General features: G+C 40.3%; 1 protein-coding gene across 1 annotated transcript in view; it reads left to right on the top strand.

Moving 5' to 3' along the window:
* Window positions 1–22,999, top strand: part of cog6 (component of oligomeric golgi complex 6) — a 65,645-nt gene that overhangs the window by 22,343 nt on the left and 20,303 nt on the right. Inside the window, exons 5-16 of the mRNA XM_079574248.1 lie at window positions 1,227–1,338; window positions 2,309–2,391; window positions 4,336–4,406; window positions 4,909–5,002; window positions 6,806–6,934; window positions 9,600–9,691; window positions 11,167–11,231; window positions 11,325–11,416; window positions 12,755–12,872; window positions 15,779–15,910; window positions 17,185–17,352; window positions 19,473–19,580. Coding sequence (XP_079430374.1) covers window positions 1,227–1,338; window positions 2,309–2,391; window positions 4,336–4,406; window positions 4,909–5,002; window positions 6,806–6,934; window positions 9,600–9,691; window positions 11,167–11,231; window positions 11,325–11,416; window positions 12,755–12,872; window positions 15,779–15,910; window positions 17,185–17,352; window positions 19,473–19,580 — 1,264 coding nt within the window. The remainder of the gene's footprint in view (window positions 1–1,226; window positions 1,339–2,308; window positions 2,392–4,335; window positions 4,407–4,908; window positions 5,003–6,805; window positions 6,935–9,599; window positions 9,692–11,166; window positions 11,232–11,324; window positions 11,417–12,754; window positions 12,873–15,778; window positions 15,911–17,184; window positions 17,353–19,472; window positions 19,581–22,999) is intronic.

Genomic DNA, 22,999 nt, shown 5'->3' with positions numbered 1-22,999 from the left:
TGGTATCACCTTATTTTGCAGTATCTTTATACATTATACCTCACTAAATTTAGTACAATATAATCTGCAATAACTCTATGGGTTAGATACACAATGGAATAACTTGTATTAGTACTTTTTTGGTACATAATGTAATAGGACAGGAGACCCTTAGGTTTAGTCTTATTACATTTTGTACCTATAAAGTACTAATACAATTTCCATTGTGTATCTAACCCATAGAGTTATTGCACATTGTTACAGAGCACATTACATTGTACTAAATTTAATTATGTGCAATGTATCAAGGGTACAGTAAAATAAAGTGTTACTGAAGTACCATTAAAAAATGTACTGAGCATGTACTGAGTAAATGTAACTGAGTACTACCCGCCTCAGCAAATCATGCAGCCCTTGTCTGGATTCTGTCTTTACTGTGAGCTGGATGAAATTAGCATTTGGATTTGGGGATTTGAATAATTGCAGGGTTTTACCCTCAGCTGCTCCTGTTGAAAATGATCCTGTTGGTGTTTTCACAGCACGCTAACAAATATTAAAATTACATTTGACATTTCACTTTGTTCACATTTTGGTTCATCTGCTGCTGTTCTGTGTCAAAACAAGGAGAGCATTTTCAGGGATCATCGTCAAATGTGACAAAATTCCGCTTTTTTGTTTTCAGAGTTTCATAAAACAACAAAAATCCTTCATGACGAATAACAATGTCATGTTTAGGCGCTAAGATAATTGACAACAAGTGTAAGAAGCTGCAATGAAAGGTCTTACACTGCCACCTGCTGGTCAGTGTTTGAATACAGCAGAGGATCAACAACCCTCTTCAAAGTTAATTCAGAACAAATATTTGTGATCCAGTTTCAATAAATATATTTCAGTTATCTTATTAGTGTTATCGTAGGAACCCATTGAAGACATGCTTTTTTTTGTGGTAAAGGAAACTGGAGCCTCGAAATTGAACCTGGGACCTTCTTGCTGCAAGGCGCGGGCGCACACACAGAAAAGTGAAAAAGAAATCTGACATGTTACTGCAAAAACAAACAATTTATAATCTAACAAGCAATATTCCTTGAACAATATTTTGAGTGTGTAAAATTTAGGAAAGAACATGACAAACACAAATCACAGGAAATTACCTCTTGTTTTTGTCTCCATCGAAAAGCCCAAAACAAATTGCGAGTTAATAATAGAAGGAGAGATGAATAACGATGTGTGTTTTTGTGTGTCTGCAGTCACCGGCTGGAGGTCAGAGCGCAGGTGGCACAGGCCTTCCTCACTAAGTTCCAGCTCAGCAGTGAAGAGATGACCACACTGAGAGGAGCCAGAGACACTCCCATCACTGAGGTAGAAGAGTGTGTTATTGCAAATCCACAAGATGTATTAACTGTCAAACCCTTAGTGCAAATGGCCATGGGTTTACATGATCACAAACTGTTCATGGCGGTGTCCTGTATGGCCTCTTCAAGGGGAGACACTGACAAAAAAAAAAAAAAAAAGGTTTTGGTTTCTTTTCTCAACTTTCTCCTGGAAGCAAAAAAACAACCAATTAACCCCCACCTGAACTGAGCCTTTTTCTCCAGTTCACCCAAATCTAAAAGCTTATTGATAAAAAGTGTCAAAATAGCATAAAGATGAGACAAAAATGTGATGAAAAAGCCACAAAAAAAGCAACAAAACAGCAGCAAAAAAGTGACAAAAACACAGAGAGACAAAAAGGTGACGACAATCAATTTAGATGAGTTTTGTAGGTCTTAGCTTTCAAATGAGGCGTTACACTGGCCTATTGGCTGACTTAATGGATTTGGGTAAAGCTGAACTGGAGAAAATGCGCTGGGTTAAGGCGGGGGTTAAGTGGTTTATTATTGATTCAGTGTTTCTCGATTTATATGGCTAATTCTAATTTCAACGTCCATTTTCAGAGGGATTTTTTAATATGTAAATCTTAGTCCTTAATTCAGTTAAATAAATTGGTGAAATTTAAATATTTACAGATTTTTTTCCTCTGATGATGAGCTTGTTGTAAAACTAGAACTGAAGTCTTTGTAACTACTACGTCAATCAAATTAACTCGTACATTAAAACCTGGCTCAATCCATTCGTCAGATTTCATTGCTCGTTTGGCCATCTTCATGCATAAAAAGTCTTACTTTTGTGTGAAAACGTAAAATGACAATGCAATAATGTTTTTCCTGGTATTTATATGAGTTATGTACAGCAAAAGTTTCAAGTTGATATCTCAAGTTTAAAATTTTCCCCCTCTTCACCTACTGGCCTGATTAAGTTAACTCTCCATCTCCTCTGTGTGTCACTGTAGGATTTCTTCAAAGCCCTCCATCGTGTGAAGCAAATCCATGAAGACGTCAAGGTCCTTCTGCGAACCAACCAACAGACAGCCGGGTAAACCTCTCACACAACCTTTGCTGGCTTTATTCATTTCTACTTAATTATCAGGGATTGGCTTTTCCCTAATGGGCAGATGGCAGCCTCCTCGTGGCGTCTCATGGCGATTATGAGACATCATTATCTAATGTCTAAGTAAGAGTCAACTGACTTCCCGAGGTATTATCAGTTTATTGAGTTGAGGAGTCCAAAGTAGTTTGAAAAAGTCTGCATAAAGTAGACTTCATCCGGGCATAAACTTTCTGCCCGGGTGAAGATGTTATAGTCTCAAGGCCTTACGTCTGTTTGAATTCTTTTCAGTAGGTGGAGTAGTGAACCGTGCTCTGCTCCACCACCACCCCCCCTCCCCTCACCTGGCTTCACCCACGCCCCTCACCCACAATGCCAGTGCTGTGCATAATATGTGACCTCATTTGGTGTTTTGTTATGAAAATTTTATGTATTTTTCATATTTTTCCAGTACTTAACCCCTTAAACGAACACATTTTCTCCAGTTCGATCTTTCCCAAATCTTAAAAGCTTGGAAAAAAATGAATCAAAAGATCGACAAAAATTAGCGACAAACGCAACAAAAAAGTGAAGACAACGCTGCGGCAACCTGAGGTAAAAATCGTTGGATCAGTTTTGACGGTCTTAGCTTTCAAATGAAGTGTTACTCCTATAGGCTGTAAGCTCCAGTCGATAGGCTTTTTAGATTTGGGCAAAGGAAAACTGGAGAAAATGTGCTCGGTTAAGGCAGGGGTTAAGAGGTTAAACTCAACAATGGTTAAAGTACCTCTGATTTGTATGAAGTTATTTCTCAAAATCATCTTGGGTTCTATGCTGGAGGGCCGGATTTGGCCCCCGGGCTTGACGTTGCCTACCCCTGCTTTACAAGCTGCTCTGATTGCATTCCATGAGAAATCTCATTAATCTTGTGTGAAACACACATTTATCAGCATAAAGTTATGTAGCAAAGTAAACACTTTGAGACTTACATTGATTTGCGTTTTGGTATTTAGAACATAACACTTTCATTTAGAACTAACTTTACTGTGCAGAACTTTTTTTTCCCGCTACCCTTGAATGCCTCAGCCTCCGGTGTTGCTTTGCTTTGTGATCACCTGACAGCTCCTGTAGATATTGGAATAATAAACAAACGGACATTTCACGAGGATTTCATCTGTATCAGAGCAGGTCGGTCAGATGTTGTCAGTTCACCATCTTTTTGTAAACTTCTATCATAATGCTACACTGTTAGCCGCTTACTGTTGCTGCGTCTTCTGCTTCAAACATTTGCGATCTCCTGTTCACATGTTTGTGTTTCGATGGTGCGGGGGGCATGTGGGGGTGAAGAAAACAAAAAACAAGACCCATAACTTAGGCACAGACTCACAGATGTAATCTGCTCTATTGCACTAGATCAGCTGCTATCACTTTATATACCTACACATCTTTAAATACAATCCCACTGTTGTTCTATATCAATTACTGTTGTCTTACCATATTTGACCTTTTATTATTTATCTTATTTAATACCCTTGTGCATGCCCCTATAGCCTTATAGTTTAAAGTGTTATAGCTTATTTTTCAAGATTCCGTGTTTTGTTTTATGTTTTATGTTGCACATTGCACCGAGAAAAGTTCCTAGTTTGTGAGCCTGTTCTCAAACCATGGCAATAAAAACGATTCTGATTCTGATTCAAGAGGAGGAAGGGGAGGGGTTATGGATAGAGCTCTTGTTATACCAGAACAAATAAGTAAAGGAGAGTGTGAATGTTATTTTAGATCAACATAGCATTTCCTAACATGGTCAATATGTGTTTTATATTATTACCAATTAGCTGTAAAAAGCATAGCACCCTGGCTATAAAGGGTAATAAGATGCTGACAGCCTGGTGTATGTGAACCTATGCTCCCGTGTGTCTTGGATATTCATTCTGTGATGCGTGTGTGCTGCAGGCTGGAGATCATGGAGCAGATGGCCGTGTTACAGGAGACGTCCTATGAGCAGCTCTATCGCTGGTCGCAGAGTGAGTCACACACACCGACACAACACAGACCTAATGGGACCTGTTTACGCCGCAGTGGTCAAGTTAAGAGAGGACGTTTTCTACTGTATAAATATGAAGGTGTTTGGAAAATGGAAAACGTCCCTGCAGTTGTGCTTCATTGAGTCACAATGATCATTTCTTCCTCTGCTCAACACACAAGATGCTTAAAAGAGCAGTCATTACTCATCAAGTGTTTCCCCCCGTAGACAGACACTAATTTAAATTGTAAAAGCCTCTCAAAAGAAGGTCTTGTGCTCAGTCATTATATTTGCTGTCCCGCATGATGCACATAGTTTGTCTTGGAGTGGCCATTTAGTGGCCACAGCGGGACATTCAGGAGGAGGGAGCAGTCTGGTACAGATCCTCAGCCGTGCACAACACTGGACATTGTCTCAACAAACTCCATGACTTTTCGGACAAAACTCACGAGAAAAGTGTTTGTAAAGCAGTGTTTGAGTGTTTGTTTTGTTTGTTTGTGCAGACGAGTGCAGAGGCCTGACCCAGGAGACGTGTGACATCAGCCCCGTGTTGACCCAGGCCATGGAGGCTCTGCAGGACCGTCCCGTCCTCTACAAGTATTAGACACCAGCACATTTCCTATTGCAATAAATGACATGTCCTCAGGATTTAGTTTAGGGAGTGTCAAAACCGTCATGTGGTCAACGGGTCCGCGCTCCTCACAACCCACTCTAGGTTTTGGAAGTTCATATTAGTCCGGTTCACTAGGTTTAGATTTCCACTACTGTTGTGGGATTTTTGTGGAGAGTATGAAAACTATATATTTTTGGAAACCCTTATGGTATAAGCCAGTGGTTCTCAACCTGGGGGTCAGGACCGCCATGGGGGTCGCGAGACAAATTCGGGGGGTCGCCAGATCATTTAGATAAAATATACATATTATTTTCATTAGCAAATAATCTAATGTTTTATTGTAGCATGTGTATGCTATTGTACCAGAGTGCCATTATTTGTTGGTAGTTCCATGAATTTTATTTCAGCCATTTGTTTTCTTTCTTTGTTTTTTAAAAATTATGAAGGCTAACGTTCCTATTTCTCACGGTGTGACCCGGACGGGGGGTCACGAACCCCTTTACCTGTTTTAATGGGCGTCGCGGCTCCAAAAGGTTGAGAACCACTGGTATAAGCGATGAGAAAAACAATGTGTCCATTTGCCCTTGTCATTTTGTAAAATTGTGCAATTATAGAATTTTTCCATTAGAGTGAATGGGGAGTTCTGGTCATCGCTACAGCAACACATTGAAAAATATGACTTGCCAAATTTAATAAATTTCTGCCAAACTACGTTTTTTTTGCTCTCCATAGAAATGCTTTTAGCGCTATTGTCGCACCTGTTTTTTTCCATATTAGAGAAAATGGAAGCATTGTTTTTCTGATTGTTAATTCATAAAGTTTTCAAAAATGTATAGTTTTGACACTTTCCACAAAAATCTGCCGAAATTACATGAACTGGACTCTTTCCCACAGAACTTTTTTTCGATGAATGATCGAACCTAATCAGCGGTGCTTTAAATCATTACTATTACGTTGTTTTTATATATATATATATATATATATATATTTTTTTTTTTTTTTTTTTTCATTTTTTTTTAAATCTGTACACAATTTAAATTGCTTATAAATTCTCAATACATTTTCCTTATGTTCAAAATCCATTGGGGGCCGCATATTGAAGTCTATATAGTGGGAGGGGCCACAGATCGGTGGTCAATGATGTGAAAATTTCAACTGGATGCCTTTAATTCAGCTTTGAACAATAATAATTAATGATTTTTTTGAGTTTATAATTATATATGAAACTCGCAGTAAAAGTACCATCTTCAACAAATTCACTAAGAAACCTGAGGTCCTAAGACATTCTAAATAAATTTTGACACCCAGTTATTCTAACAGTGCAGTTCCACTCTTTGTCCTTTAGAGGGTGCAAACTTCCTGCAAACAAAAGCTGGTTTAGCAAAAACATCCCTAGAATAATCATTTTTCTTTGAACACATACAATATGAACATGATGGTGTATTATCGAAGCAATAATTTTACTTAATAATTTTAGTGAAAGTGAGAGTGAGTGAATTCTTAGCTTCCTAAATGTGAATTAAATGAAGTTTGGGGCATTCCTGTAACTCTGTTTTCGTTCCCATTGCGCCGCTTGGATTCTGGGAAGTGCACCTGTCACTTTGCCCAGAAAAGTGTCCAAGGTCATGTGACGGCCTTCCTGGAATCTCCACTTAGGGCTAACTATCTGGTGTTTAGACTCGCACTGCGCCCGCTAATTAAAACAACCTCAAATGTTTCTGTTTGGAGCCGTGTCTGTCCTGCCCCCGTCTGTGTGCGGAGAGTGATTGCGGACGTGTTTTTGGCAGGTACACCCTGGATGAGTTCGGGACGGCCCGCAGGTGCGCTGTGGTCAGGGGCTTCATCGATGCGCTCACACGGGGAGGGCCAGGAGGGACGCCCCGGCCCATAGAGATGCACTCGCACGACCCGATGAGGTACTACAGGAACATGTGTAAACTAACGAAGTAAAGAAGTCAGGCATTAATGTGTGGCCGATAAAAGACACTTACTCAGCTTTTTTCCCCATATTTAAATGACTTTGCCTGGTTAACTGAACAATGAATGATAAACATTGGTTTACTGGATTTTAAGGGGTGATGGCTGCCTTCTCTCTCTGTATCTGCCTAACCCTTCCCTGTGTAGTTGCCTGAGAATCCAAAATTGTACAGTATATGTGAATGTCATTGTATCATATGGTCCCATTGTTCCTTGTCCCGCAGTTGCCCTGTTTCCTGCATTGTTTTGTGTCTTTGATGTTCAATGGGAAGTTTTACATCAGCCTGTTTAGGGACAACAGATGGAAATTAGCCTATTGGTAAAATCCGACATATTTACATGTGTTATATGTTCATTAATATGTTTACTGTCCCTAAAAGTCATTGAATGAATTGTGATTAAATTAAGGCCGTAAATGTCATTGACGAGCTTTACATTTGTATTCCAGCATGCATCTTCTTTGAAAATAGTGTAAATTTACACCTTAAAGAGACTAGAAGTTGGCCATTTTATACTCACTACTGCCACCTCAGGTCATACGTGTAACTGCACCTTCTATATTAAGCTCGTGTATGAGGCACTTCGGACCCGAAGTAACAACTTTTTGAGTGACAGTGCAGGATTTTAGAGGCAGTTGTGGCGAACAGGTCTAGGCTCATTCTACACATTAGGACATGGCTGAAACATGTGGGGGGAGGAAAATACTTAGTTTTAACACTTTTAAACTTCTTATAGTCCCTTTAACTTTAGCAAATACTTTCATTTGCAAGTTTACTGGAATTAATATTTAGAAATGATAAATGCATTCATTTTCTTTTCTTTTCTTTTCTTCTAAAACACCATTTAGAAGCCTGTAGTCATTAGTGGTTAAATGTTCATATTATTTTCATTTTCATAATTCATATTTAAAGCAGTACTTGTAACAGTAACTTGATTACCTTATTAAATCCCTCTCGTAGTCCCTGTGGGGGTAATACAAGTGTTCCATGATTGGAGGGTCTTTTATCTCCCACAGTGTCTCTGGCCAGAAAACCACACTTGCAGCTTTCCTGCACCGGGTCGGAGGCGCAATACACACTAATGCAATCAGAAGAAGCTAATCTGCTAACGGGCAAAGCTAACTGCGGGCTGGCGCCACTTAAACAGTATTTACAGCCAAGTTTATGTGAAAAAAATGATCTCCATTGTGTAATTGGATGTACAATATCCCTCTGTCCTTTTGTCTTTTCTGGCAGCGTAGTGTTAAAACTAAAGGCAATTTTCAGGTTCAGGCGAGGAAAAGGTTAACTGTAGATTCCAGGTTGTTGATTGGTCGTGGCCGAGGCGTGGCCGTTGTGGTGATTGGCTGAGGCGGAGGCGCGGCTGTTGACAATGATCGGATGATGTCTACGCTTTTTTTCATCAGCTTGCTTTTGACACGCACATCATTTACTGAGTTTCCTCCTGTCCCCTGAGCTAAAACTGGATTGTAATTGTGCCTTGATTTCCTGACTCACCGCTTTGTGCGCTGCCCAGGAGCAACAATCCGCTGGTTTCCTCGAAAAGCGTCCGTGAGGGGTTCGCCATTACCTCCACTTTTCTCAAGGCCGCAGCTTTTCTGAGAAGTGCCTGCTCTTTGTGACCTCACCGCGCTCAGACAGTCATCAGGGTTTTAATCAACGATGTTTGTTGTGGCAAAGGGGTTAGAATAGAATAGAATTGTATTGTCTACCGAGGTAGAAATTCATCTTTGGCTCACTGACACATTAAAACACAGGACTAGGGACAATACAAACATGCCCAGTAGAAAAAAAAGAAACATAGAAAAATAAAACAGAAAAAAACATTACAGAACAGCTCCATTGCGGTGGCGATGGTGTTCAGGTGCTTCATTCAGAATTACCACAGCACAGGGGACAAAAGAAAATGCACTCTTACCCCCCACTGAGTGCATTTTCTCCAGTTCAGCTTTACCCAAATCTAAAAGCTTTTTGACTGGAGAGTTTACAGCCTATAGGCCAGTGTAACGCCTTATTTGAAAGCTAAGACTTGCAAAACTGATCGTAGCTTTTTTGTCGCCCCCATTTATGTCACATTTTTTAAGCATTTTTGTTGTGTTTTCATCTCTTTTTTTGTTCTGTCTTGTCTGTTTTTTTTTATCACGTTTTCATCACTTTTTGTCAATCCTTTGTCACTCTTTTGTGACTCTTTAATGGCTTTTTTGTGGCCTTTCCATCACTTTTTTTAGTCAGGGTTTTGTCGCTTGTTTATTGTGTTGTTGTTGCTTTTCCGGCACGTTTTATCACTCTTTTGTCACTTTTTTTTCGCATTTTCGTCCTTGTTTTTGTTTTTTACATCTGGGTAATGCCAAACTGGACAAAATGAGCTTGGTTCAGCTGGGGGTTAAGAATTTAAACACAGCCTTTTTAGCCAGTGGAACTCTGCATCGCCCCCTGGAGTTCAGAAGCTCAAACTGAGGGTTCAGAGGGTGAGCGGAGTCAGAGGCAATCGCTGGAGCTTTAGTCAGGAGACCAATGAGCGCTGTATCATGTGTGTTGTTGTTGTTCATGTTGGCCAGAGGAAGTCCCCCCCCACCTCTTCTACATGACGTTGTGTATGTTGCAGGTACGTCGGGGACATGTTGGCCTGGCTGCATCAAGCTACTGCCTCAGAGAAAGAACATCTGGAGGCTTTGCTCAAGCAAGTCACTCTGCAGGGTGAGTTATCCATATTAACAATTTTAGTTTATTTTAATGTATTCATCCCTATTAAAACGTTTACTGCTGTAACGATTCTGGAAGTATTTTTGAATAATCTGCTGTAAAGGATTCAGTTGCTTTAATGTGGTAAGAAAGAAAGTCAACACAAAAATTGCCACAGAGGTGCAGATGTGGAGGAAAATTTTCAAAATACATCTTTATTTAATGTGGTAGCTGATTGGTTGACGTCTGTCAGGGGCAGCACCTGGGCTTATATAAAAGATCAAGCGAAAGAAGCTGTCCTCAAAGGAACAGGCCACCGTTTTTCCATACTGAGTTATCCAATCCAACTTTATTTCCATAGCACATTTCATAAACAAGAGTTTCCAAAGTGCTGCACAAGAAAATAAAAACAATAAGAATAAAACATTAAAACATTAAAACAATAAAACAATAAAAATGTAAAAATGTAAAAATAAAAATAATTAAAAATTAAAAATTAAAAATAGATAAAACCACACAAATAAAAAACACAGAGGACCACACAGAGGAGATATGTTCTTACCTGAGCTTAGACGAGTTGATGTGTAACTGTCTGGTCTTTATGCGTGTCGTCATTCACGCAAAAAGCATTTAGCCTCTCCTCCTTGGTCGCTTCTAAATTCACCCCCGTTTGGGTCCACGAGCAGAGAAGGAGAGGCTAAATGCTAACAACATCTTACTGTTTTTGAGGTGACTGAGGGCACGCACAAAGACCAGACAGGTATGCATCAACTCTTCTAAGCTCAGGTAGGAACATATCTCAGTATGGAAAAACGGTGGCTTATTCCTTTAAATACCCAATGAAAGTCTGTGTGACCCAGAGGCCAATGTTAATGATAGACCTATATTCCTCACTCCTGGTCATTTACATTATTAACATCAATAAAGAGAGAATCCATGATGGAAACAGCATAAAGGCGGGATGCTCCACCCTCCAGTGCTTGCCAATCAAAACCAAAACTCAAAATTGTAAAAATCTACACAACAAAAACCAGCTTGGTTAAACATAGGACTCTCCCCTCAGAAGAAGAAAAAAGAAAAAGAAAAATATTACTTACCAGGCACACGTAAAGTCCCCATAGGATTCAATATCTAATATCTCTTTCTGGAGCCACCTTCAGCCACTAGGGGGTGGTGTCACATCATGTCCGCAGCTCCTCACTATGTGGACCAAAAACAAGCGCTTTCCTCTGGCCAATGGTGTGACAAAACATTGCCACAGTAAATTTAAAACCCCCTCAAACCCTCAATGATGCTTCCATTAGTCTCTCCCTCAAACAAAGCAAAGTGACCATTCCAAGAGCCTCTAATGTAAAAGGTACTCTCTCTATCTGCTTTATCTACAGTTTATTTTGTTATATGACCACTTTTCTTGGGACCCCTATTTCTGATCGAGGTCCCGGTGCTCTCTTTGTGAACCCCTGCTCTAAATATAAGTTTGTGTGTTTCAGGAGTGGAGGAGAACATGCAGGAGGTGGTTGGACACATCACTGAGGGAGTGTGCAGGCCACTCAAGGTGAGAATCTCTCTGTAAGATTTAGTCAGTACCTTTTTATATTACTTTTAATTTGAGATAAACTGTCTGTATGTGCATGTTTGATGTTCCCAGGTGCGAATAGAGCAGGTGATTGTGGCGGAGCCCGGTGCTGTTCTTCTCTACAAACTCTCCAACCTGCTCAAGTTCTACCACCACACCATTAGGTCAGTGATGGGGACGGACAATATACTGACTTTACACAGCCGGAAACAAATGTGCCAAAGTTCAGTTTTAGTAATGATTTTCATGCTTTACTTCCATTTCCGCCTTTTCTGCCCCGATTTATTGTCTTTGTTTTATTTTCTATGAATTGAATGTGTTCAAATGGTTTGGTAGAGGCAAGTTTATTTGTATGTAGAGTGAAATTCCTGCACAAGGCAATTCAAAGCACAGCTACTTAAAATGACAGGATAAAATCAATCCATTAAACATCACTTTAATCATTAATGAGATACATTGAAAGTGAACAGTGCAGATAAAATACAGTACTTTCCGTTGTTTTCAGTTTTCAGCCTGGATTTGAACATTGTCAGAGTTGAGGTCTGTCTCACATCTTCTGGAAGACCGTTCCTGATTTTAGCTGCATGAAACTGAAAGCAGCCTCACCATGTTTAATCCTGACCCTGGGACCAGCAGGAGACCCCTCCCGAGATGGTTCATATGGCTCAATGGCAATTAATCGAAATTCGATTACGATTTCGATTATTACACTAAACGATTCCAAAATTAGCATAATCGTTTTTTCTTTTTTTTTTTTTCAATTTTTTTCTTTTTTTTCTGGCAAAGCAGTCTTGCATTATTTCATGGCGCTGGGATTATTTTCCCTTAACATTTTACGTGCCATGGCTCATGGCTTGACATAAAAACAAACAGCGCTGTGTGATGATGTCATCAGGCCGCGCTGCTCAGTTTGCTTGCGCAGGTGTGAGGGCTGGCCAGCAGGGGGCAGGTGTGAAACAGAAACCTCTCCTTAATCGAGGCCTCGCTTTTTTTTTTAATTAATAAATATATAAATAAAATAAAGACTTTTTTTAAAGGCAACAAATAATCGTTTGAATAATCGTGATTTCAAATATGACAAAAATAATCGTGAATATTATTTTTTCAATAATCGAGCAGCCCTACTCAAACATGTCCGAGATGTACTTTGGTGCTCGACCATGTACACAAGCATGCTAGTCAGGACTTGTTGTGAATTCTATATATTCTATGTAGAATAGACAAAAGTCACTGTCTTTGATTTTGTTGAAATATATAGTTTGCTAATTCTCCAGGGTGAACTCGTACAAAGTGGCACTCTTACACAAGGGTCTTTGAAGCATAAGGAGCTCTCTGATGGTTTTGTTATATAAAACTAACTCACCCCTGTTCTAGATATTTAATGGCCTAAACTGACCTACTTGTGGACTCTTCCTCGCTCTAAAGTTCTGTTTTAGTATTGCTTCTCTTTCAGTGCCACATTAGGGATAAGTGTTCTTCATGTTAACCGTGTGTATTTTCAGCTCCATCATTGGGACCAGCGTGGCCTCTCTGCTCATGACAGTGGAGGAGATGCACATTCTCAGCAAAAAGATGTTCTTCAACAGCCTGAGTCTCCACGCCAGCCGGCTCATGGACAAGGTCAGCACATTTAGAAAGTTCGTTTGCTTTTGGGAATAACTGATGAGGCTGATTTCTCCGTTTGGCTGAACTTGCTTTGACTCTGAGCTTCACTGCTGCAGCTGATCAATTTGAAACCTTTCCTGTAGATGCCTGACATTAACATGGCATTGGCTTAAAACATTATTTTTGGTGCCGTAGCTTTAATGTTTTAATATTTGATATTTTATTTTTAATTAAAGCAGAACTAAGTAACTTGTTTACCTTAATAAATCCTTTTCGTAGTCCCTCTGGGGGTAATACAAGTTAATGGGATGATTGCAGGGTCTTTCATCTCCCCCAATTGCAACTTCGCTGCCACTGGGTCGGAGTCACCAATACACACTAATGGAATCACGAAGAAGAAGCTAACAGGCTAACAGGCAAAGCTAACTGTGGGCTAGCGCCACTTAAACAGTATTTACAGCCAAGTTTGAGTGGAAAAAAATGATCTCCATTGTGTAATTGGATGTACAATATCCCTCTGTCCCTTTGTCTTTTATGTCAGCGTAGTATTTACTCTCACCGACAATTAATGAGTAAAAAAACGCAACATGCTACGACACCTGCAATGGCGCTTATGGCCTCTAGGGGCATGAGTTACTTAGTACTGCTTTAAATAGTAACGATGAAATGCAGGCGAAAGTGCTGGTAGAAGTCTTGACTGAGGCTCCTCCTGCTGGCAGCTATAGGAATAATTTTCTAAAAATAATAGAGGGCTTTAAAAATGTGGACAGTTTTAAGGTTTGAACAATGTCGCAAGTGTAATCAGGAAGTACAGAACGAGGCGCTGACACCGTAGAAGAAGACACAGCTAAATTTAACAGCTTTGTCCGAGGATTAACTCAAAACTGCGTGACTGTTGTGAAATACTACTCCAGGTCTGTCTTTGATGAGAGAACAACCTTAAATCATGGTTCAAACCTTGCTATCGCAATACACACAGAAAAGTTATTAGATTTTCTTTCCTGCAACCTCAGAAAGCCGAGGTTAGGAGTGGTGTGTCACAATAACAGTGCAAAAATAGCTTGATACGCATTAACGCCTTTCTTTTTAAGTGCCCATTTCTATGCATGTTATTTTCTACAGCCACATAAATTAAGCGCCACACCAAAAAACACTGGCCCTTTTTCAAATTGGCTCCCAAATATACCTGGGCACGAGCAGCTCTTTGCAGAACGCTCCGGCTGTGTCCCGATCAATGGTAGTTACACGAATTATCCCCCAGCTCAATGTTAATCAGATTGAAGGCCCTCTGGGTTTTTACCGTCCACTCCTTTAATGCCGGGAACACAGGCTTCTCATAATTGGCTCTATTAGGCGCTCAGAGGTGGCAGAGCTCAGGGCTGCGTCCCGAGGCCGATGAAATCAAGAGCTCATTCGTTATCGGGCCGTCCACCGTGACCGAGGGAGGACTGCTCATTATCAGATACTTGCTCTGTCAAAGTCGAAAGGCAGCAGCGACTCAGGGCAAAAGCGCTGCAGCTCCTTCACCTGCAGGGTTAGTTGCAGGTCGTTACCTAATCACAAAGGTTGTATTTTATGACGTGATGTACAGCCAGTGGGTCAATGCAACTCTATAGAGGCGCTGGAGCGAGCATTATCCAAATCTCAAAGCTTCTCGACTGTAGAGCTCACAGCCTATTTGAAAGCTAAGACTTACAAACAGGGTATCCGCGGGGTCTTGAAAAGTCTTAAAAAGTCAAAAATTCAAGAATCCAAATTTAAAAATTCGAAAATTCGGCCTATTTGGTCTTAAATCCATGGTAAACTGGTCTTAAAAATTATTGTTCAACGACCCAATTATTTGCGCACAATTTAGTTTAAAAAGTAGACAAATAAATGCACAGAAGCACCAATGAGTAGCCGCCCGGTTTACATGGTCCGAGAGGGCGAAGCGACACCTTTTTTCACGCTGACGCACTGGCCACAGCCAAAAACAGCGTGTAAACTCACCAATAGGCAGAAGGACTCTCCTTCAGAGCTTTATCCACCCAAAAAAACGATTGAAGTCAGCAGTGTTTAGGAATCCAAAACATGACCAAGGTGTCGCTGATGGACGACCATAATGCTACTGTCAGTGGAAAGTTGCAGCAAAATGCGCTGATACGTCCAATATGAAACAACGTGGAGATAATCCTGTAAATATCCAACTCAAGGTAATGAACTGCATAATTCCTAATAAAGTTTGTCCAAATGTTCAAAACACAAAGCTAACGCTCCTCTGCTCAGTGACAGAAGGAAAGCACAAACACGAGTCCTGTTACTTTAGAAACACGTTTCTCAGTTTGTTCATCAAAACATCTGACAAAGAAGTTTAGAAAACATAAAACCTAGACTAGACCTAGACTAGATTCTGGCCTAATAATAATACAATTAAAATAATTATGATAATAAATTAGTTGTAAAGTTGACAGTGTTTTGTGTTGTTCTATGCAAATGAGTCGAAAGGCTGCTTTTATTTTTAGAAACAGTGAATGTTTACCAGTATTACAAAGCATTTTAAATACAAAAACTAAATATCTGTTGTTTTCTTTCATTCAGTCGATGTAAGCCATAAGTAAACATCTGCATTTTGATGATTACCATTTTAATTTCAAACTATTGGCTGTTTAGAAAGTGTCTCGTGAAAGCAATCTTTTAATGAATTTGTACTGCATGGTGGATTGCTGAAAAATATGAGCTTTCAATCTCACAAAAATCCATATCCTGCTGATACATTTGCTTCAAATCTCCGGGGTGTTGGTGATGGGCATGTGTGGGCGGGTTTCACATTTTCCAACATGCATTTCTATCCAAACTTGTTACCAAATGCAAACCTTATATAAACAATGTCAGATACGCAGTTGCAAATTTAGAAAACACAAAATGTGTTTGTGTGTGTGCAGGTGGAGCTGCCCCCCGCTGACCTGGGCCCCACGGCCTCCCTCACCCAGACCCTGTCTCTGCTCAGGGAGGTGCTGGTGTCACACGACTCCTCTGTCGTTCCTCTGGATGCTCGTCAGGCTGACTTCGCTCAGGTAGTTCAGCATTTAACGTGTAAGGCAAAGAAATTCAACATGGCTAAAGCAGGAAATAATATATTTTTTTAAAAAGGTACTGAAAAGCAAGTGACAATGAAGCCATGAAAGCAAAAGAGTCACAAAAACTCAACAAAAAAGGGGCAAATTTGTGACAAAAACGCCATAAAATTAATAATTGATTAATTATATATATTGTTTTATCTCTCAAATAGCATATAGTTAAACATATATTATTATCGTAAAGGTTTCAATCATAGCAATATATAATCTAACAGAGGTCGACTGATGCCAATGTGCAACGCTGATATTTTTGGCCACATCTAAAAAAATGTCCTATACATGATGCTTCTAAATGTGTCAGTATTGAACTATAACAGCAGGGGGGCGTATGAAAGTAGCCCATGGCTAAATCTGGCACATTTACACAAAGTAACTGTAGTGTTCATTAATGTGCACTGTCCTCGTCAAATAAACAAATAAAGTAAGTAAAGTATGACAAGCATAGGGATAATTTATTCAGGACGGTCAGGTTTACCTAAACAAGAAACATTAAGTCTCTATCCCTTATAGTCCAGAAATTATGCGCATAAGTCTACAACATAAAATATATAAACTAGGTGTACAAACTTGTGACAGATTTCCGTGGAAGGTGTGCAAGGGCTCATTTTAAAGCTTCAACTGAGCTCTTTCCAAAATCACCTTCGGTGCCGATATCGACTGATATATCTGTCGGGCCATACTTAGGACCCACTCTAATTCTACCATAGCAAGTCATGACCTTATTAATTCAATTCTTTAATATCATGTAAAATGACGTATTTTCCCATCAATTTAATGTTGAAGAACCATTAAATGAATCTATAAAGCTGAAATTATTTAAAAATAAACAGACATTTTTACGGGTTGATGTTTCTATCCTTTTATAGAAGATAACGATTAAAAAAAATGTAAGGTTCCCACTTTTAAGTCCCGATCCACCAGTTGAGCCGCTGGATTAGACTCTGTTCATAGCACATGTTTCCCAAAGCACTGCATTATATTTTCTCTTTTAGGAACCATTTCTCAAAACATTGCATACTTATGTCAAAGGTTAGGGTTTCTGCGAGACATTAAAAGCTATTAGAAGTCATTCAATTGTGCGAAAATTAAGCTTTTAAATGTCAAAAACATTGATAACATCAGTGAAAATACAAAATCACATTCAACTGCAGGTTTTGATGAAATTTTCTTTCTTCCGTCCTTGCTTCCTTCCTTCCTTGCCTCTTTCCTAGGTCCTCTCTTGCATCCTGGACCCGCTCCTGCAGCTGTGCACGGTGTCTGCCAGTAACCTGGGCACGGCGGACATGGCCACCTACATGGTCAACTCGCTGTACGTCATGAAGACCACGCTGGCTCTGTTCGAATTCACCGACAAGAGGCTGGAGATGCTGGAGTTCCAGGTCAGACACATACGCTCACACTGACAGAACAAAACAGGCACCAGCTGGAGGATTCAGAGAGATTTCAGACTGATTAACTGAGGCAATCCAATCGAAATGGCAGTTTTAATTGTCGCAAGCAGAAAATCACAAAGACTGCAATCATGTTGGCGCTGTAATGTCCCACTGATGGAGCTATTATGTGTAAAACTTGCTAACCTTTGCTAAAATGTTCTGTGGGATTCTATAGTTTATCGGCTCATGCTCTAGTCTTTTCCTAACCTCCTTAACCGAGCACATTTTCTCCAGTTCGAATTTACCCAAATCAAATGGCTGCTTGAAAAAACCTTCAAAATGGCGACAAAAACGAGACAAAAAAAAAAAGTGATGAAAAAGCAACAGAAAATCGACAAAACATGACAAAAAAGTACCTAGGACACGAGGAAAAGTCTTAGCTTTCAAACACCGATACCAGTGTCAGGTATCAGGCGGCCCCCATGTGACTGTCCCTCCGCCCACGGAGTTCTGGGAAATAATCATGGCGGCACCCCTATGGAGGTTAAGCCCTGCCCACCCCACGATTATGTTTTATATAAGCCGAATGCCCATTTCGGGTCGTTGCATTATGGGTAATGGAATCTCTTTCGGCTGCCTAACAGTATTGATGGTTAGCATAAAGCAACGAAGAAAGCTCTGATTTGGACCATTTTAACCGCTGGAAAGTTGATGATATAAAGTGCTTTTGTCGTTGCCGTGGAGCTTGTTACAATAAAGTCTATTTTTACAACCTCGGCTGCGAACGGAGATAGACAGAAACCGAAAGAACTGAACGGCCGTTCATATGTAGAGCTGCTGTCAAAGTGACGACCAGTCCTTGTTCACATAGTTGGAAAAAGTATGTGAGAAAAACATTTGTAACCCTTGAAGGCGACTGTTGGACAAAGTGCAGGGTCTGAAACTGTGGCCTCATGTTGCGGATATTCATTACATTTAAACTGGAATGAGAAATAAAACATTTTTGTCGATAAGGAGGTGTAAATGAAATCTTTTTTTATTGTTTTTGTGACCAGATAGATCCTCGTACACATATAGGCTAGGCCATCTAAATTTACTTTATTTGTATTTTTTACGAGTGATCTGATGGTGAACAACATGGCTAATCGATCGTTAATTTGACGAAACCCACTATATTTAACATCAATACCGTTTTGAAACTTTTCCCTGCGATTTCAAGACGAATTTAAATGATTGAAAAAGTAGCGGTGTCTGTGTCGGGCATATCCCAGGTCCTGTCATTCCCCTGTCCGCTATGGTCCGCTGTGGTCCTCTATGGTCCGCTTCTGCCTACGGAGCCGCCGTCCTGACTTTTCCCTCGCTTTCAAGATATTGACAACATAAATATTTGCAAGAAATGTCACTTGAGACTTACAGTCTTTAAACAAATGCCCGTAAGCCTTATAATTCATGGTTATGGCTCAATATACTTCAGTGTTCAGGCTCCGCTACCTGAACTCGCTCACACATTTCAATGGCGGAGTGGTTTGTTTGGGCCGAAATAAGGAGCCTGATTGACCCACACATGCGCAGTCTAGATGGGCATTCGGCTTATTATAGATTATGTTACACCTGTAAGCTATTTTGTTTTGGGGTTTTTTTGTAGCATTTTAGGCAGAACACTTTTATTTTTATGCTGAATGATTGTCCTGTCTGACTGCAAAGATAAAGAAAAGTAGCTGAGCAGTTGTGACTTTGCTTTGTTAAACCCAGGTGGTGTCTTATTTGGGGCGAGGGCAAAGCGTTTGTGTACATCTCACCCCAAAACCTACATGTCATTGTTTTCAATCTGTGCCGGCTGAAAAAGAAATGATTCAGAGTCTTATGATTTATGCAGATCCATCATCTTCCCCAAAGATTTCATTCAGCCTCTCTCTGCCTCTCTCTCATAGAAAAGTGTGCGTCACGCGTGGCTGTTGTTGTTGAAAAGCGCCATCTAGCTGTCTATTTTTGGGCGCGCCTTTTGTAAATGAGCGGCACAAGAGCTGCCGTGGAAGTAGCACAAAGCTTCTCCATTAAAGCCGAGTACAATTACGTGACAATGCGACGAGAGACTGAGGCGCGCTCCGGCTTTTCTGTTTCCGCAGATCGAGGCTCATCTTGACACGCTGATCAACGAGCAGGCGTCCTTCGTCCTGACCAGGGCCGGGCTCAGCTACATCTACAACAGAGTCCAGACGCACAGCCCCGAGCAGGTCCTGCCCTTTTCTCATTATCGGTTCCCACTGATTCAATCCAGCTTTATTTCTGTATCACACTTTACAATAATAATAATAACAATGCATTGGTTTTATATAGCGCTTTTCTGGATTGTTTTTCCAATGTAAATCTATGGTGCCACATTGAGTTTTCTCTACTACAAGGATATCATTTTATTACCTCAGCTTTACAGGTGCATTAAGGAACTTGTATTGTGCCCCAGCGGCTTTATGAGTGGTTAACATGGCGCCTTTACTTTCCATTACAGAGGCCTCTCCAATGCTCTACGATCAATTTGTTTTGTGACTTTCTGGTAGGTTTTCACTGCTGACGGACCCTCTCCATGGCTACGCATCTGTTCCATCCAGAAAACCTACCAGAAACCCCACAAAACAACTGATTCTTGAGTGTTGTAGAGGTAGAGGCAAAAGTTTAGGCCACGCATGACAGGGTTTGGGTATGGGCGGGATTCTAAACTATCGGCTTAGGCTATTGGATACAAAATGTGATTAGACTATTTCCTGCAGCGCTTGGAGGGGAGGAGGGACGGGGGGTGGGTGCATGTTTTGTCCTTTTCAAGGTATTTATATAATTTCTGTGGCTTCTTTATCATTAACATCTTATAAGATAGTGGCCACTGGATGTGCATCCGACTCCACAAACAGCACAAACTTTGAGTTTGCATTGAGCTCAAAGGACACTTTTATTCGCTATTTTGTATCTAAAGTCAAATCTGAAAAGGTCAGTACAGGATTTCTAACGAGGCTTTGACCTAAATGCAGTCGATGGGTTGACGACGGCTGAAAACATCTGGATCGTTCATAATTTGTGATGTTAGATGGCTAATGCTAACGGCTATAGGACAAATACATTGAGCAGGCTAATGCTAAAGGACTCTGAAAAGGATAAAACATACCTTGCTATCTTTTAGTATTGCGCCTTACTTCCCTATTCATTTGTATGGGGATGGAATATGCGCATTTGTAGGAACAGGCTCAGATAGCTAAAGGCATTTCTATGATTTCTGTGTTTTTTGCATTACAAAGTTCCATAATGCACCTTTAAGAAAAAGAAACTAACAACTTTCCACTTTTGTAAGTCTTGCAGCCTTTAGCACTAAAATTCTACTTTTCCTCTCGGCTAATGGCCTTCATTATAGTCATTTTTGTCCCCCATTGTCACACTACCACTTTGGCTTTTGTGTTCGCTATCACCATGGCTACCCCAGTGTCGAATAATTGCATTTCGATCAGATTCCAGAATGAAAAGGGACAAACTGGGGCAGAATCTACTCATACTCTCTATTACAGAGCAAGTAATGTGTTCAAATGTCCTGTGTGTTCGGGCTGGGCCTGACTAACACCCATAGTTCTGGCGGAGCGTTGTCGGGGTCATGTCGGGACGCACCACACCCTCCTCCTAAACCTCCCCGAGCTGCAAACGCTGTCATTTAAGCTCCACTTTCTCACTCTTTTTGGGTGGCCCGCGGATCCCAAGTCCCTAAATAACACAGAAGGAGCCAGTCAGAGTCGGTATCATACCTATTAGAGCGCTTTCGCTTTCAGAGGAGTGTTTACCACAGTCAAAGTACACAATAACGTTTCAATCAAAAGTACATCCACAGGTTTTTGCCTGCCGCTTACCACATTTGATTCTACTACCACTACTTCAACAATTACTTCTTTGCTACTACTGATTTTACAACATTACTTAGTTACTAGTTAGACTTTGACACCGTCCTTGTTTGGGTACAGGTCTCTTCTAAAATCTGGAAAAGTTTTCATGGAGATGTGAGAAAATTCAAACATAAGGCTGAAAGTATAGTTATCTGCACTCTCATTATGATTTATTGGTTTGTTTTGTTGATTTTTATCAGCCTTTTAAGTGCAAATTAAAGCACTTTGAATACTCTTGCATTGCCTGTTACTGCATCAAATACAAAACTACATCTTTTTACTGAATGAATGAATGAATGAATAGGTTTTTATTATTGTGTCTTGCATACTGTATGCCTACCCCTAATGGGCTTATAAGACACTAATAAAAGTATTGTTCAGGTAAACACTTGATCCTTGTGCGCCAAAGAGGCCTCTGTGATGGAAAGTCAAGGCGCCAGGCTAAAGACCCATACAGGCTCTGGGCCACTGGTCAAACACTCACTAATATCAACTCTTTTTTTACCTTCACTGTGCCATAATGCACACGTTAAAGCATCTATTTCAGGGGGGAAAATACCTATATGCTTCACAAAAGACTGCTTTCCTTATCTGTTTTCTATGTTAAAGCCACACCGCGTAGAATGTTATCCAATAAATACAATTTAAATATCATAAAAGAAATGCTTGATTTTATAACAGATATTTTCATCATTAAAAACTTCCTCAACATGTGCTTTTGCTGTGAGCGGCTCATCTCTCCTAAGACATGACTGTAACTCATGGGCGTGGGTTTGGTGTTACTGTTGGCGGGGACACCCTGACCAATAGTAGTAATAGGGCTCCATAAACAGACAGAAGCTCCGTTACAACCCGAAAATATGAATATCTCTGCGAATATTTGACCAATCGACACGAAACAAAAAGTGCCGTGATGCCGATCGTCCTCTCCCAAGCCTAAAGTGCCACATGTGAGTCAAGTTTTTGTGTAGGACTGCACAATGTGAAGATCTCCGCATGAAGTTGGCGGGGACAACTGGGCCATCCCACGCAAACCTACGGCCATGCTGTAACTTAACCAGGAGCTCGTCTTCATGGAGATGTGACTAAAGAAGAATTTGAGCAGGATTTGAGATTTAAACTGGTTACACTGCAAAAAGTATTTAACTAGATCAGTATAAACATCTCAATTTGAGCATAATAATCCAATTTTTTGCTGTTTTGACTAGTTAAGAAGTTCTTGGGCATTTGTCCTAGATTATTTCACTTGTTCTAAGATGTTTCTGACTCGTTTCGATACATTTCGTCCTTATTTCAGGTCATTTTCTTTGCCAATGGGGTAAGAAAATTGGTCTTATCTCATTGGCAATTTTACTTTCTTATTTCAAGCGAGATCTACCCTAGAACTGGTCTGAAATGTCCTCAAACAAGCAAAGTAAACTTGGTCCGATCAGGAAAAGTGTCTAAATGAGTGAAAACCGCTCAAGACAAGATACATTTCCTCAATTCAGGTCATTTAAGCCAATGCTTGATATTTACTTTTTGTAGTGTAGGTCCTCTTCCAAATCCATGCTTTGACAGCCCACTGCAGTAACAGCTTTGTCTGTGTTCAGCAGCTCATCAGGAGTGTTTTGTACTGATGGCAATAGTATCGTCCAAAATGTTACGTAGTGTGACTTTAATGACTCAAAAAATGTAAGATCATGCAATTGCTTTACTTTAATCTGTATTTAAGGGACAATGTACAGCAGTGGCGTGCA

This window comes from Gobius niger (assembly GCF_951799975.1).
Source record: "Gobius niger genome assembly, chromosome: 1".
Lineage (NCBI taxonomy): Eukaryota > Metazoa > Chordata > Actinopteri > Gobiiformes > Gobiidae > Gobius > Gobius niger.
This window is presented reverse-complemented; position numbering and strand designations above follow the sequence as displayed.